Source organism: Podarcis erhardii (assembly GCF_964252035.2).
Source record: "Podarcis erhardii genome assembly, chromosome: 8".
Classification (NCBI taxonomy): Eukaryota; Metazoa; Chordata; class Lepidosauria; order Squamata; family Lacertidae; genus Podarcis; species Podarcis erhardii.
In genome coordinates this window covers 85,655,739-85,673,412 of record NC_138499.1, presented here as the reverse complement: position 1 = coordinate 85,673,412, position 17,674 = coordinate 85,655,739, and the positions used below count along the sequence as shown (strand labels likewise).

The following is a 17,674-nucleotide window of genomic DNA, read 5'->3' as shown; positions in this document are numbered from 1 at the left end:
ACCACTGTATTAAGATGTAAAGACAATTTTTGTAATTTATTCCGAATAGATTTAGATACCGTTACTTACCTGCAACAATAATGCAAAAACTATCTAATAAACTCATGGGACATTTAAACAGGAGGTTTCTCGATATATCCAGAAAATGTTAACCTCTGGGGGAAGAGTTGCATCTCAGCATTAGAGAGCATGCTTTGTACAGAGGCTCAGACCCCCCTCCCACCTCCAGGTGGGGCAGTCCATTTAGACAACAGTGAGCAAGATGGATGAATGGTCTGATAGTACAAGGCAGATTCCTACGTTCTACCTCCACTGTATCCTAAATGTTATGACCCACAACAGATTTTTCTGCCCAAGACACCTCAGAATTGTCTTCTATTATGTGTATGTCCCCCCCCCAAAAAAAGCCCAGTTTAGGTCCCTCTCTTTTAATATCTGGTGGAATGAATCTCTTGACTGGCAGAAATGACAAGGTCCCTTCAGAGAACAATAGGTTTTCCTCTATGTGTGGGAAAAGCACAGAGACTTTGATGTGTTTATTGCGCTGTGAACACCCAAGCTGGAAAGCCCACGTTTCAGAATGATAAGTGTCACTTTTTCATTACACAGAGATTGTCACGAAGCTGCTGGGATTAAACGAGTATCCTAACAAGGGATACAGCTGGTGAGCAGAGGATATGGAGAAAAGCTTTCTTCTGAGAAGTCGTCATTACAAAATGTCTACCCAAAATCTTGCCTGATTAACACAGAAACTGCAATAAGATTACTCCAGAAATTAGTTCCTTCAACTCAACTTCCAAGGTGGATCTTTTTTAAGGAAGTGCTCCGAATAATCCCCCTAATCAAATATTTTGTAACGATCAGCAACAGACAATGAAATTTATACAGTATGCCCACCACTTGCATGCATTTAACCTGTCTGCATTCTGCGTTACACATCTTGAAATAAAATAAAATAAAATAAAATAAAATAAAATAAAATAAAATAAAATAAAATAAAATAAAATAAAATAAAATAAAATAAAATAAAATAAAATAAAATAAAATAAAATAACAGGGGTAGAAAGGGGGCAGGTGTCCAGGAAATTATTGTTGGCAATGCCTCCAAATTTCACCTAATGTGTTTTGACCATACACAATTTTGGCCTTTTCAGAAATTGCAGATGGGATCTTTTCCATAAAAATAGTGTAACAAATTGAACTAGGTTTGTGGGATGGAAAAAAGGAAACAATCATATACAGTGGTGCCTCGCAAGACGAAATTAATTCGTTCCGCGAGTTTTTTCGTCTTGCGATTTTTTCGTCTTGCGAAGCACGGACTTTGGAAAAGCTTCAAAAATCACCAAAGTCTTCAAAAACCTCAAAAAAGGCTACCACACCGCGTGCGATGAGTTGCTCCTCGAAGTGAATGCACGGTTTTAAGAAAAAGGAAACAAACTTGCAAGACAAAGGAAACAAACTTCCAAGACGTTTTCGTCTTGCGAAGCAAGCCCATAGGGAAATTCGTCTTGCGAAGCAACTCAAAAAACGAAAAACTCTTTCGTTTTGCGAGTTTTTCGTCTTACGAGGCATTCGTCTTGCGAGGTACCACTGTATACAGTACTTGAATGCTTCTTCTCATTAACCTCCTACCCAACACAGGAAAAGCGAGTCTCTCACAGAGAAGCCTTGCACAAAAAATCTCCCTTGCAATTGAGGCTACTTCCCATTACTGAATTATCCTCTATGTTCACCCCAACTTGAATGGCAGTGGTATACAGTTCAGGGATGACTGTGCCATGCCATTTTCTTGAACATGTATTTTGGAACAAAGAAGACCTGTAACAGCCTGAAGCATATGGTGTAGTGGTTAAGAGCGGTAGTCTCGTAATCTGGTGAACTAGGTTCGCTTCCCCGCTCCTCCACATGCGGCTGCTGGGTGACCTTGGGCTAGTCACACATCTCTGAAGTCTCTCAGCCCCACTCAACTCACAGAGTGTTTGTTGTGGGGGAGGAAGGGAAAGGAGAATGTTAGCCACTTTGAGACTCCTTAGGGTAGTGATAAAGCAGGATATTAAATCCAAACTCTTCCTCTTCTTCTTCTTCCAAGACTCAGTCCTAGTGACCCTGTTCTATTGGTCCCCTCCCCTTGGAGCCTGTTCTCAAGATTTCTTTGTGCTCCTGCCAACCCCGTCTCCGGGATCCCACACAGACATATGGCTTACCATGTCATGCAAAGCAGTCCATTAACTTTAGAAGTACGGTAACCAAAATATGGACGTGGGTGGCGCTGTGGGTTAAACCACAGAGCCTGGGGCTTGCCGATCAGAAGGTCAGCGGTTTGAATCCCCGTGATGGGTTGAGCTCCCGTTGTTCGGTCCCAGCTCCTGCCAACCTAGCAGTTTGAAAGCACGTCAAAGTGCAAGTAGATAAATAGGTACCGCCCCTGCGGGAAGATAAACGGCATTTCCGTGCACTGCTCTGGTTCGCCAGAAGCGGCTTAGTCATGCTGGCCACATGACCTGGAAGCTGTACGCCAGCTCCCTTGGCCAATAAAGAGAGAGGAGCGCCGCAACCCCAGAGTCGGTCATGACTGGACCTAATGGTCAGGGGTCCCTTTAACCTAAATATAATGAGGGGGAATACTTTTCATAACTAGTTAAAAACTGGACAGCTTACAAACAGAGGGAAATGTCTCAGCTACTCTCTAATGGCAAGATTTATTACATAAAAATACACATGTATATTACCTTTCTTGTACATAACAAATGAGTATTAGTTTCTTAAGAGAAACTAGGCATTTCCACTAAAATAGTGAAATTAGAAAATGACACGATAATCAGAAGTAATTCTAGATATGTTCATAACCAATAGGAAAGAAATATGATTCAATTAACCAATTATTAGTGGTATCAAGAGTTGTATCTTCTTTTTCATTTCTCCTAGGCCTCTGAAGTTTGGATGGCCTCCCCTAGGAATTGAGCCTTTAGGGTGGCAAGCCCTTCCCTTTCCTGTGGAACTCCCTGCCTATAGACGTTCAACAGCAACAGTCCCTGCCTCCTTTCTGATGTCTTCTGAAAATGGTATAGTTCAGGCAGGTCTTCACGATATGTTTTTTTCTTTAAAACAACCAGTATTTACTGACATTTTACTGATGCTTTTAATTATAGATTATAGATTTTATAGCTTTATAGATATTAATAGACTGTTTTTGTTGCATTTTATATGTTATAGGCTGCCTTGTCATATTTTATGAGAGAGAGGATTATAAATTTTCAGATAAGTCTGAATATTTCACTACAAATTTCAACAGAGCCAATTCATACTACATTGCGATTCCCGTGAATCACCTTCCTTGTTTGTATAAATGCATGTAAACTAAGGCAATTTGGGCTCATTGCAAACTTGCAAATTGCAGCTGTAAAATTCTTCTGCAGAACCTGTTGCATTTAACACTCAATCAGTTAAGGCATTTGTCCATACGTTCCCTAAGATGCTGTTAATTTGAGAAAGCGATATACCTCCATTCACCGTCTCCAGGAAAAAGATTAATGAAATTTTAACACACGCAGATGCAAAATGAAGAGAGGCATACCAGAGAAACACCTGGAACTAGGGATAACAGCTTCTCTGATGCCCAGGAAACTGAGGTGGTGCTACAGAAACCTGCTAAAGGCTAGAAAAGTGCCAAGAGGAAGCCAGCTGTGTCAGGACACAAGTTTCCATAATACAGTGGTGCCCCACAAGACGAATGCCTCGCAAGACGAAAAACCCGCTAGACGAAAGGGTTTTCCGTTTTTCGAGGCGCTTCGCAAGACGAATTTCCCTATGGGCTTGCTTTGCAAGACGAAAACGTCTTGCGAGTTTTCCCCCTTTCCCCCCTTTTTCTAAGCCGCTAAGCCGCTAATAGGGATGCTTTGCAAGACGAAAAAACCGCTAGACGAAGAGACTCGCGGAACGGTTTATTTTTGTCTTGCGAGGCACCACTGTACGGTTCCTCATATAGCTAGTGTTAGACATTCCAGACAGGACTGGAATCTAGAACTATGAACACAATTGAGTTAACTGATAATTAAAAACAGAAACTAAACATTATGCCTAAGACAATTTCCCTCCTGTTCAGGAGATGTCAGGAATAAGCTGAATTACATTCACAGACAACTCCTGGCCTCTCTACTCACTATTAAGATTTCTTTGTTGCCCCAAGCATCAATGATGATAGCCTAAAATGAAAGACAGACGTAGAACAGGCGTGATGGTGGTGGAGGAGTGGAGAAAATCTCCTGGAAATGTACACACAGAAGTGGCTCGCAGGTGGGACACTGTTGAACAGAGGGAGGGACAGGGAGAAGGGGGAGGCGGGGTGGGGTGGGGTGGGGAGACAGAGGTGGTCAAACAAATCCGTGGAGGCAATCCAGCACTCCCAGTGGTATGTTCCCCACAGCCTTGCCCCTCTCCCTTCTAGCAAGCCACAGCAATCTACCGGCTAGGAGGCTCACACAGTGTTTTCACCTCACCTGGTGGGCTGCTTCTGCGGACAATTCTGTTTGGAGCAGAAAGAACTTACCCACACCGCCACCAGAAAGAAGAGGAGTTTCAAGAGGACTGGAGGAAATTTAAGGACTATTTGAATAAATATTGTAATATAAAAAATTAGAAATTACTTGAAAGAAACAAATAGGCCTAGGATTAAACTAAGTTATAATTAAATAAATGGGATTTAGAATGCTAAGAAAAGTGAATAAGATGGACTATAATTGGAAATTGTTTTAGTTTAATAATGATATTGGAAAGCTGTTACTTTTAATTACAAGGAAACTCAGAAGGGAGGAAGTCAACCAAGATGTTTAAAAGGTTAGATTTGTGAAGAATTAAGTTTGTTGTTATTGTTTATCTGTTCATTGTTCCCTTTTTTCTTTTTTCTTTTTCTGTTTTTGTGTATCATTTTGCTTTGTGGTTTGTGTTGTCACTGTGGAAAATCTAATAATTTTTTTTTTAAAAGAACTTATCCACAAAGCTGGTCTGACTAGCAGCAGTGACAGATACAAAATGCAGAACACCTACTTAGGTTACCCCAGAATGCCTCAAATAGAAAGGGATTATGACCCAGAGTGAGGGATGGGTGTATTTTAAAATCTTGCACCACATGTATCTTGATAACGGCCAGTTGATGGTTTACAAATTATCTCCAACATAAGCCCTTTTAATGTTAATGTAGTTATTTTCATACAGCCAATACATTTAGCGATTTCTCAAAGCCCGGTTCCACCATTACTCTGTATAAATCATTAAAAGAAGCAAATTCCCAATATTCCTATTAATAAGAAGATGAGAGCCTGGCCTAACTGACAATATGTTAGTTTGGGTTTGGTTGGTTGGTTTCTTGTTTTGCAAGTTTGCACACTAAAAGCCAAGCTACAAGCACGCAGCTGGAATAGGGACAGAGGAAAGTTTTTAATTATTTTCTATCAAAGAAAAATGATCACAAGCAGAAAAGTAGCACATAGAAAATACCTTCAGATCTCGCCTTTCCAGATGTAAAAGCTCAGAGCCTCGGATGTCATGGCTGATGAAGATTTCTTTGTACTCTCCCAAACTGAGCAGATCCAGCCAAGCAGCAACTTCATCTGTGCCCCATTTTTGAACTACCAAAGTTAAGAGCAAAACCCCCTTAATTTCTACATGCTCAACTCTCGCATCACAAGCAAAGGTTAGGCCACAGAGGGTGAAAAACAGACTAGAACACGGCAGTGATAGCAAAAGTCAAATATAGTCTTGAAAAAATTGGCAGCTTCGTTTTTTCCATGCAGTTAAAGAAAACCTGTGAATGTATGTTAAATAAATAAATAAAAAAAGACAGGGCATTCTGCATTGCAGCCATGCTTTCAGCTTCAGCATCAAAGCTACCAAGCTTCCTGAACACCAACTAATTAACTTGTAACCATATTAGAAGATGTACTACAAGGTCTGTGCATGTTCTGCTGCACACAAATGATGATTTATTGGCTTCCATGTTAATAGGGAAAAATCAGTACTCATTAAAACATAAACAACTACAGCCCTTAATTCAGAAAATTATCTATTAGCCATATCAGGCAAAAGAGCACATTTAAAAGTTCTGTCAACATTGTTCTCCAAGGCTAGTTGCCCACATTAAATTGAGAAAGGAATTTAATAAAGAAGAATGAGTACATAAGCCATTGTTTCAATTTTCATGTGTTTTACGCAGTGCTATCGCGTTTCAGAAGCTGGATGTGACACACAATGCCTCTGAAGTGTAAGCAACAGCCAACCAATAATTTCAGTGAAGCCTCTTACATTTATTAAGAATTCTGGGCTCGCTATTCTTCTTCTTTTTTTAGCATTTTCAAAAATATTCTCTGCTAAAGGACTCTAGTCTGAGATCTCTATAATCAATAGTGAAGGGGTACAATGTACACGTTCTGTAACAATGGGAGAAGAGGTTTGAAAAGCTTGTTTAAACTCAAAAAACACACTGGGCCAGGCTTCCGAAGCACACTGCTTTCTGGCATAAACTGAGAGCGCACCCCAGAACACACCAAACACTTGCCTGCAACTGTACAGTACAGAGGAGGATCAGGACAAGAGGAGAAGGGAAGCTTGCTGGCCATTGCTGAAATGAGGATGAATCCCAAGGATTTCCTGGGACACCGTTTGAAAACTAATACAGTCGTACCTTGGAAGTCGAAGGGTATCCGTTTCGGAAGTCTGTTTGACTTCCAAAACGTTCAAAAACCAAATTGCAGCTTCTGATTGGCTGCAGGAAGCTCCTGCAACCAACCAAAAGCCGCGGAAGCCCCATCAGACGTTCAGGTTCCAAAAGAACGTTCGCAAACCAGAACAGCCACTTACAGGTTTGCAGCATTCAGGAGCCAAAACGTCTGAGTTCCAGGGTGTTTGACCACCAAGGTATGGCTATATTAGATTTTAAGGGCTAGCTAATCCCAGGACAGTGAAACCAGTGAGAGATATTTCACATCCTCCAAAAACAGACCACAGGTCGTTTATCCAAGGACATGGGTCAAGGGTCCCTTCAGCTCAAAGCTGAGTCAGATAATAAAGATTCATCATCTAAGCATGTAATGAAAGATTTGAACCACATCTTCCCCATAGCCACATTATTATTACAGTATTATTATTTTTATAAAGCATACCAAGCTGAGGGCTAGTCTTTTGTCTCTGAACCTTTTCCTTTTTAAACTTTGGCACTATGCGGAATACTGTGCTTCTGTTGTTTCTTTTAGCATATTCCAAAGGAGGATCCTAAAAACAAAAGAGAGGGAAAAACAATGTTGAGAAGGAAAACTCAAAAATTTAGAGGGGGTGGTGGAGAGAATGGCAATTTTAACAGAACTTGCATTTGAAAAATGGGAAGACAGAATATTTGTAGGTAGGAACTTTCACTCTTTGTGGAAGGCAGCCCAGAAAGTAATTCTTCTTGAGTGACTTTTTTTGGGTGGGGGTGGGGGTGTCCAGTGGCGTAGCATGGGGGGTGCAGGGGGGGCCGGCCGCACCGGGTGCAACATCTGGGGGTTAGGGTTAGGGGGCGCAAATCCACGGGTTAGGGGGCGCAAATCCACGGGTTAGGGGGCGCAAATTACTTGCCTTGCCCCGGGTGCTGACAACCCATGCTACGCCACTGGGAGTATCAAATTGAAAAGGGAGTGAAAGTCACAAGAACAGTCCAAAAAGCACAGCCCTTATTATAAATCAGCTTCATTTCTCCACCATGATGTCAGCACATAGGGAAATCTGGCCAGGCAGCAGTTTTAATGTCCAGTACATGTTGTCTGTCTGGCCGGAAAAAATGCAGAAGATTTCCCTTCCTAACCTACCCCAATCCACCCCAAACGGAGGAGCTAAAGTGGGCTTGAAAACATACTTAATGTGGGATGGGGCAGGGGAGAAAGAGCTGGAAGAAGGAAAAATATTTTCAAGGTTTCCCATTTGTGGCTGCTTTATTGTAGGTTTAAGCAATAACAATAATGATAAAGATTTCATTATTTGTACCCCGCCCATCTGACTGGGTTTCCCCAGCCACTCTGGGCTGCTCCCAACAAAACATTTAAAACACAATAAAACCTCAAACATTAAAAGCATCCCTAATCAGGGCTGCCTTCAGATGTCTTCTAAAAGTTGTGTAGTTCTTTATCTCCTTGACATCTGACAGGAGGGCGTTCCACAGGGTGGGTGCCACTGCCAAGAAGGCCCTCTGCCTGGTTCCCTGTAACCTCACTTTTCGTAGGGAGGGAACCACCAGAAGACGTCTCAGTGAATGGGCAGATATTCTGGGCTGAGGCCATTTAGGGCTTTAAAGGTCAGCACCAACACTTTAAATTGTGCTCAGAAATGCACTGGGAGCAAATGTAGATCCTTTACAGTGGTATATTTTCTGAGAATCCTCCGGAAAAATAATCTCTCAAAGTACCTGTTGATGGCATTTTACCATTGTACTGTTGAGAGTGTATTACCTTATGGTCTGTGTGTGTGGTTTGGGAGCTGCATGGTCAGGGGAAAAACAATGTTATCCAGGGTTGTCAAAACTGCAGAGAGAATAATTGGGTGCGCTCTTCCCACCTTGGATCAAATCTATGCTTCCAGGTGCCATAAGAAAGCTGCAGAGATAGCGCAGGAGAGTGCGCACCCCGGAAATGATCTCTTTCAGCTTCTGCCTTCTGGAAGAAGGTCCAGGGTTATAAAGACTAGGACTAGCCGCCTGAGAAACAGTTTCTATTCAAATGCGATTTTGGTTTTAAATGCAGTGTAAGGTAGTCTCTATGGGAGTATATTGTATTTAATTATGGGGTATCAGAGTTTTTAGGGGGCTAACCAGGCTGGGATAGCTGGGATATAAGACTTGTTGGTTTTTGAATGTCAGATGTAGATTTTCAATTTCGTTGTTCTGTATGGGACAATGACAATAAAGATTATCGTATCGTATCGTACCTCTAGATACGCACACCTCTGATTGCGTATCTTTCAGGATGCGAACGCGGCAAACCAGGAAGTATTTTTCCAGGTTTCACCACATGTGCATGCACAGAAGCACTCTACGCACCGCACATGTGCACAGAAGTGGCACCTCCGATTGCACATTCCTCTGGATGCGGCCGGAACTCCGGAACGGATCCTGTTCGCAACCGGAGGTACCACTGTACTCGGCAAAAAAAAAAGGCAATAGCAAAGATGGATATAATGCACAAAGAAATTTTTGGATGCCAACATGATTCAATTTACTGATTTAATAAAAAGAATATTTAAAGAATATTTAGGAATTTAGGAATAAAAGGAAACATCTTGGCAGAATTAGACTGATCCCTGTATTGTATAAATGTAAGTTTGTAGGGAAGTAAAAAGAAATTATATAAGAAATATGTAACTGTGCGGTATAAAGTAATGGATAGACAAAGTTAAGTGAGATTAATTGGAAGTCAGTGTTAAATTTATTCTGTTTAAGTTTTATAATTGTGTTCAATACCAGGAGTATATATGAAGATAATTATATTAATCTTCTTATATCTTATAGTGTGGTGGTTTGTTTGATTCTTCTGTTATTTGTTTGTTTGATTCTATGTTTACTTGTATGTACATCTGTTTTTCATAATTGTATTTATTTTAAATTAATAAAGATATATATATATATATATATTTTAAAAATGAAATGAAATGAAAGCAGGCTTGCAAGTGTGAATTTCACCCACCTCATCGTCATTTAACTGTAGAACATACAAGAGCCAGGGAATCTCAGCCAGTTTCCTTAATTCAGTCTCTAAATTGTGCACAGCTGTTGAGAGCAGTTCTTCATGAGGCGATTCTAACTGCTGAAGAAACAAATCACAAAATGTTACCGGGACTGTGTCCTTTAAAAGGGGAGCATCTAATTTCCCAACATTTACTATTAAATAGATGTGCCATATGTACTACCATTTTTATTTTTTAAATTGCAATTGGATGCCATTTTGAATAACATGGAGACTGCACCTTTCAAAATTGCACTGATTTTCCGTTTCTTATTATTCCCAACCAATGCTGGGTACATGTGCTGTAAACTACTGATTACATGTGTTGTCAGGAGCAACTGACAGATGAAGAAATGAGGCGCTGAGATAACACAAAAAAATATACTGAAGTTCTGCTCCAAAAGTGCCCAGTCCTCCAAGTTTATTTATTTATTTATTACCGTATTTTTCGCTCTGTAAGAGGCACCAGACCACAAGACGCACCTAGTTTTTGGAGGAGGAAAACAAGAAAAAAAAAATTCTGAATCTCAGAAGCCAGAACAGCAAGAGGGATCGCTGCGCAGTGAAAGCAGCAATCCCTCTTGCTGTTCTGGCTTCCGGGATAGCTGTGCAGCCTGCATTCGCTCCATAAGACGTACACACATTTCCCCTTACTTTTTAGGAGGGAAAAAGTGAGTCTTATAGAGCAAAAAATACGGTATCTATTTATTTGAGCTATAAATACACTACTCAATCACAGGAATTTCTAAGCAATGTACATAAAACTTTCAAAAAGCATGCAATGGCTAAAATCAATTAGAATTAATCATACAAACAAAGAGGTTCCCTAAAATTCCTGCTAAAATTTAGAAAAGTCTCTGTCCAGTGCCTGAATTTGAACAGGGAGAAAAAGTTCACTTACCAAAGGAGCTCTTCCTACTAGCAAGGATTTGGTTTCATCATGCAGAGCCTTCATGTTGACAGCGACTTCCAGGGCAGTATTTCTGGTAAGGCTCTGTGGGAAGAAAACCAAGGAGCACATTTACTCGTAAACAGTTTATAATAGTTGAAAAATCAAATAAACGCAACTGGCTTTCCTTTCCAAAACTTAACAGGGTCCTGAACTCTTTTGACCACGTTTGTTGAAAGGCTGTGTTGAAATACAGTGGTACCTCGGGTTACGAACTTAATTCGTTCCAGAGATCCGTTCTTAACCAGAAACCGTTCTTAACCTGAGGTACCACTTTAGCTAAAGGTGTCTCCCACTGGCACCGGGCTGATGGCGCACAATTTCTGTTCTCATCCTGAGGTAAAGTTCTTAACCCAAGGCACTACTTCCAGGTTAGCATAGTCTGTAAACCAAAGTGTTTGTAACCCGAGGTGTTTGCAACCTGAGATGTTTGTAACCCAAGGTACCACTATAATGTAAGAAGGTCGGCAGTTCAAATCCCCATGACGGGGTGAGCTCCCGTTGCTTGGTCCCAGCTCCTGCCAACCTAGCAGTTTGAAAGCACATCAAAGTGCAAGTAGATAAATAGGTACCACTCCAGCGGGAAGGTAAACGGTGTTTCCGTGAGCTGCTCTGGTTCACCAGAAGCAGCTTAGTCATGCTGGCCACATGACCCAGAAGCTGTCTGCGGACAAACACCGGCTCCCTCAGCCTATGGAGTGAGATGAGCGCGCAACCCCAGAGTCGTTCACGACGGGACCTAATGGTCAGGGGTACCTTTACCTTTTTAAATGCTGTATTAAGGGGCAGGAAGGAAATCTCCTCCAGGACTGGGGAGGTTTATGCAGTGCCTGTTTTGGGATCACCTCCTGCCGTCATATTGTGCTACTTGCTCTGCAAGCGTTTCTGCTTGTGCCACTGAGAAAGAAAGATCACGGGGAACCTTTCCCCCCCTTGTCAGCTGCCTGACACAGTCCTAAGGTCAACGGCCTCAGTAATCCATTCTCAATACAGTGGTACCTCGGGTTAAGTACTTAATTCGTTCCGGAGGTCCATTCTTAATCTGAAACTGTTCTTGACCTGAAGCACCACTTTAGCTAATGGGGCCTCCTCCTGCCGCCGCGCTGTCGGAGCACAATTTCTGTTCTCATCCTGAAGCAAAGTTCTTAACCTGAAGCACTATTTCTGGGTTAGCGGAGTCTGTAACCTGAAGCGTATGTAACCTGAAGCGTATGTAACCTGAGATACCACTGTACCCGAAAATGATACGTGACAGGATCATTCCCTCAACAGCCAGAATTCCAATCAAACTTGAGGTGCAGCGTGCAGATAGAGAGTATTTAAAACATTATTCATAACACGGCTTCATTTCAGATTGATCAGCCATCATAAAGATGCATTTGGTTTAAAACAGGCACCCCCAACCTGCGGCCCTCCGGATTTTTGGCCTACAACTCCCATGATCCCAAGCTAACAGGAACAGTGGTCAGGGATAATGGGAACTGTAGTCCAAAAACATCTGGAGGGCCAGAGGTTGGGGGTGCCTGGTTTAAAACATTCCCCTGTGCAGGTGTTGTAGCTTTTCCCCCATTAAAAAAAACCTGAATGGCTTGCAAGAATGCAGCCAACCATGTCCTCCCTTGAGCATTGCCCCCTCGAGGCTTATTAAACCTTGCATGGGGAGGGAGGCAGGATCTGATATGTCTACAGGGTGATCAATACACATCAATCGGCAGGAGGGAATGGCCCAAGCTATCCTGAAAGAGGTGGTGATTCAGTGATTCCGGAAAAAGCCTAAAGGAGGCCCATTAGTTCATGACATCTATTGCCCAGTTGCAAATACCCCCGTTTTGGAGAAAGGTTGTGCGAAATTTGCAGGTATTCTTGGATGAAACAGGCTACCTTTGTTACGATATGGATGCAATGCAGCTGCAAAGTGCTAGCTTGAAAGGTAAACATAATGGGAATGTTGGGACTGCCGTGGGAATCAGAGGGACAGTCTATTCACAGTGCGAAGCACCAGAATTAGCTCAGAGTGTAATATGAGCTCTTCCGTTTATTCCTATCCAGGAAGTGTTTGTTACTAGACTGCTGGAGCTTGAAGAGAGCAGTCACGTTTTTGTAATGCTGCAAAGACAGAAATAAAGGCATGTAAATACGTTTCTGTCTATCTCTTTCCCCTGCCCAGGGGAGGCAGGAAAGAGGGGTGTGTTCTTCTCACATTTGAGAAGAATCGCCGATCGAGACCTTGCCTGCGCCTGCTGGGGAATGCAGCCAGGGAGGTCAACAGGGAATCAAGCCGGGTGCCTAGGAGTGTTGCCAGTTCCTCCTGATAAAGGGCTTGATATCCCAACAACCTTCACCCATTCCGGTAGAGGCTCAGGGCTGCTTGTGGGACTGAATCTTCCTTGGTCGCCCTGATGAATGGCCTTTATTACAGAAGAATGGGGAAGTGTGATGCCATCCTTGCAAGAGAGGTTAAAAATAATGCGGGCGGTTTCCCTCGGCTATGTCCGAAGCAAGCAGTTGGTCCTCTGCGTGGAGAAGACGGCGAAATGCTCTTGGGTGTCAGAGAGAAGGGGGAACTACTCAACCCCTGCTTTGACCCTGTCTTCACCCAAAAGAAAAACAATGTCTAAACTGGTGATGACATAATAAGAGATTGAATGTCCATCTGTCATGGATGCTTTAACTGAGATTCCTGCATTGCAGGGGGAACTCTGCAATTCAATGACCTTGCTATTCTTACTTAATTTGTTGGTAGCTTTCAATACCGTCAACCATAGTATCCTCCTGAACAGACTCTGAGTGATGGGTATTGGGGAAACGGTTTTTAATAATAATAATAATAATAATAATAATAATAATTTATTTGTACACTCCACCCATCTGGCTGGGTTTCCCCAGCCACTCTGGGCGGCTTCCAACAAAGATTAAAAATACATTAAAACTTATTTTCTATCCTATCTCCAGGGTTAGTTTCAGAGAATAGCACTGGGTGGTGATTTCTCAGCTCCCTTGCAGTTGTGCTGTGGAATGCCACAGGGTCCCATCCTGCCCCCATTGCCATTTAGCATGTACATGAGATGGTCATGAGGAGATCTGGGACAAGTATGTTGAGGAAAGGGCAGTCTGCAGGTCCATTCTGCACCATGTTGTAACTGGGCCTTAGGGGTGATGACACCTAACTTTCGGAACTCCCTTTTGCGATGTATCAGACAAGTGCCATCTTGTTTTGAGGCAATTGCTGAAGAACTTCCCTCACAAGCCTTCTAAGTGGAGCTGTTGCTATTGGATTTGAAATGGATTATATATATGTACACCTTGTTTTGTACGTAATCATTGTTTTAATTGTTTTTGTAATGGATGGTTTTTGTTTTAAAACTGTTTTTATATAGGGAAGTGTTTCACATATGTATTGACTGTGTTGTAAATACAGTGGTACCTCAGGTTAAGTACTTAATTCGTTCCGGAGGTCCGTCTTAACCTGAAACTGTTCTTAACCTGAAGCACCACTTTAGCTAATGGGGCCTCCCGCTGCTGCTGCACCGCCAGAGAACAATTTCTGTTCTCATCCTGAAGCAAATTTCTTAACCCAAGGTACTATTTCTGGGTTAGCGGAGTCTGTAACATGAAGCGTATGTAACCTGAAGCGTATATAACCTGAGGTACCACTGCAACTTCAAAACACCTCATAGGAAGCAAACGACAAATGAAATAAATAACAAAATAATCATATTCAACTAGCACCATAGATTTCCTTTACCTCCGGAAAACTTGGACTGGCTTTGTTTAACGCATGAGAGCATGCATTTACTGCGTGAGCCAGTTCTTGTTCCAACAAGCTGTGTATCTTTGCAGCTTCACAGATTCTGCAACAAATGTTGTGGGTGGAAAAAGAGAAAGGAAATGAGAAAAGCATTCTGTGTCGATAAACAGCTGCCCAAACAGGAAGAAAAGAGATACAGGTCACTCGCAACCAGGGCAGAGGTTCCGTTCCAGGGAAGCCACATAGGCATAAAAACATGACAGAGGGACAAACTGGGTAAGCAAAATTTTCAGAATCAGTCCACTGACATGATATTTCAGCACAATATTTGGTCTAAGTTACGGCACATTAGATGCAAAGACATTGTCAGACCTGTATCTTGTCAAATTTAAGGCCTCGTGAAGAAAGCAAGGCTAAGGTACCTGCTAATCAGTTCCTCTGCGGCCTGAGAAGATGACTGGATCTGCAAAGTCTCCTCTTCAGTGGCCAGTTCCACAGCCTGTTGAGGGTACAAAGGGGATCTCAGGATCGGTTTGCAGGAATCACACTTCTGTTTGTCTTCCCAGGATTTCAGCGTGCTCTCAAAGGCCTGTTCAGAATCGGGGAAGTTGTTTGACATGAATACCAATACTTCCATGTAGGATGGTTATGCACAATAATTCATACCACACTTCACTAATAATTTTTACAATGAATACTAATGCCAAAAATAAGCTTAATATTTGTGTCTGCATTTGGGGGGTGGGGAAAACATACAATCCCTGGTGAAAAGCCAAACACAAACACAAAATACTACAGAGTACTGCTGTATAGTAAAAACTGCACATGTGTGTGTATGTGTGTGCGCGCGCACACACACATGTGAATGTACACATGAGGCTGGCTAGATGTTTACCTTCTCCATTAAAAAGATAAAGGTATTTGAAGCACATACTTACACTAACCTTATTTTTGCATGTTACTTATGTTTCTTAATGCACAGAAAAATCAAATTCCTCACAAAGGGATTTATACAGGAGACAGTAGGTGGTATTCAATGAGATCCCCGGGTGTAGGGGGGTATAAAAATTCTAATAATAATAATAATAATAATAATAATACCAACATTGAAGGTAATAGACATGACTAACAGGTTTATTCCTTTCAGTGAGTCTACCCCAGGTGGGACTTGAAGGCAACCCATTATATATTAGACAAAATATCCTTTCTATCACCTACCCTGTCTCGGGTTAGCATCTGTGCTCTGTTTTTATGCACAATTTTAATAATTCCTGGAGGTTGGATCCATGCCTCTCCATCCACCTGCACAGGGACTCCTTCATCTCCAAGTATGGTGATCTTTACCGACCGGCACTGGAAGAGAGTAAATGGATTTTAATGAAGGGTGATTTCATCTAAATGTCAACCTGCAGACTCCTTCCGCGCCCCCCCCCCCTTTTCATATACCGTAGAACTACGGGAAATGTTATTGAAGGAAGGGGAGGGAAAACTGCCCGGACAGGGAATGCAGGTGTGAGGACACCAACAGCAGTGGAGATCAAACAGTGTAAATAAACCATTTATCATAAATGCACCATAGTCTCCACTGTCCCTCCTTCGAAGGACAGCGAACCCTGGGTAAGCTCCTGGAACCCCAGAATATCAAACCACTCTGAGATTGTTCATGATGATCCCCAAAAAGAAGTGTGGTTATTAACAGCTGTGCATCCAGGTACAACTCGTGGGCAAAATGATGGACTCAAGGGCATCCTGATCAAATTTGCAGATGACACCAAACTGGGAGGGGTGGCTAACACCCCAGAGGACAGGATCACACTTCAAAACGACCTTGACAGATTAGAGAACTGGGCCAAAACAAACAAGATGAATTTTAACAGGGAGAAATGTAAAGTATTGCACTTGGGCAAAAAAATGAGAGGCACAAATACAAGATGGGTGACACCTGGCTTGAGAGCAGTACATGTGAAAAGGATCTAGGAGTCTTGGTTGACCCCAAACTTGACATGAGCCAACAGTGTGACGCGGCAGCTAAAAAAGCCAATGCAATTCTGGGCTGCATAAATAGGAGTATAGCATCTAGATCAAGGGAAGTAATAGTGCCACTGTATTCTGCTCTGGTCAGACCTCACCTGGAGTACTGTGTCCAGTTCTGGGCACCACAGTTCAAAAAGGACACTGACAAACTGGAACGTGTCCAGAGGAGGGCAACCAAAATGGTCAAAGGCCTGGAAACGATGCCTTATGAGGAACGGCTAAGGGAGCTGGGCATGTTTAGCCTGGAGAAGAGGAGGTTAAGGGGTGATATGATAGCCATGTTCAAATATATAAAAGGATGTCACATAGAGGAGGGAGAAAGGTTGTTTTCTGCTGCTCCAGAGAAGCGGACATGGAGCAATGGTTCCAAACTACAAGAAAAAAGATTCCACCTAAACATTAGGAAGAACTTCCTGACAGTAAGAGCTGTTTGACAGTGGAATTTGCTGCCAAGGAGTGTGGTGGAGTCTCCTTCTTTGGAGGTCTTTAAGCAGAGGCTTGACAACCATATGTCAGGAGTGCTCTGATGGTGTTTCCTGCTTGGCAGGGGGTTAGACTCGATGGCCCTTGTGGTCTCTTCCAACTCTAGGATTCTATGATTCAAAACGCTACTGCATTTTGGCATTCATGATGGTCAACACGCTTAAAATGAAAATGAAAAGTCAACGCTTGATTCATGTGCGCTTGAGCACATTCGCGGGCTATGTTTCTTCTCTCCCGGTAGACACACATACCTGGGCTATCCTGTGGTGCTGTAGCTTGATAACACGAGAAACGGCCATCTGCATGCTGCCAAATACCGCAACCACCTCCAAAATCTTATCATCAAATGATGGTGCCCCAAATATCTGGTGGACAGAAAGGAAACACAAGTCTGGACTTACACTTTGATAGAAGCCTACCAGCAGCTTATAGCTGTTCTTTTGTCTGTTATGCTCTGTAACTCATCGAGGAGGACAGCGGAACGGGTGCAATTGAGAAATCACATCATGCGCTCCAGCATATAAATCAGCATCCCTCAAACTTCAATGAAGACGTTAAGCATTTAGGACACAATTCAGGTGCACTCTGTTGGGGGCAACCCCACCCCCACATTCCTTGGGGCACTTTACAGCCATTACCCCTGCCATTCCAGGGGGATGGACCATCGTAGTCCCTTCCAACCCTACACTTCCATGATTCCTGGCCATCAACAGTTGGGGC

At 42.5% G+C, this 17,674-nt stretch overlaps 1 protein-coding gene across 3 annotated transcripts in view; it reads right to left on the bottom strand.

Annotated features, from left to right (window-relative positions):
• Positions 1-17,674, bottom strand: part of DGKH (diacylglycerol kinase eta) — a 99,584-nt gene that overhangs the window by 3,437 nt on the left and 78,473 nt on the right. For 2 of the 3 annotated variants that reach the window (XM_081872635.1, XM_081872634.1), the window contains 8 exons: positions 17,206-17,319; positions 15,656-15,790; positions 14,860-15,026; positions 14,435-14,540; positions 10,642-10,734; positions 9,702-9,821; positions 7,155-7,263; positions 5,494-5,624 (listed from right to left, as the gene is read on the bottom strand). In XM_081872635.1, the coding sequence (XP_081728761.1) occupies positions 5,494-5,624; positions 7,155-7,263; positions 9,702-9,821; positions 10,642-10,734; positions 14,435-14,540; positions 14,860-15,026; positions 15,656-15,790; positions 17,206-17,319 (975 nt within the window). The remainder of the gene's footprint in view (positions 1-5,493; positions 5,625-7,154; positions 7,264-9,701; positions 9,822-10,641; positions 10,735-14,434; positions 14,541-14,859; positions 15,027-15,655; positions 15,791-17,205; positions 17,320-17,674) is intronic. The other variant, XM_081872636.1, reaches the window with a different exon arrangement.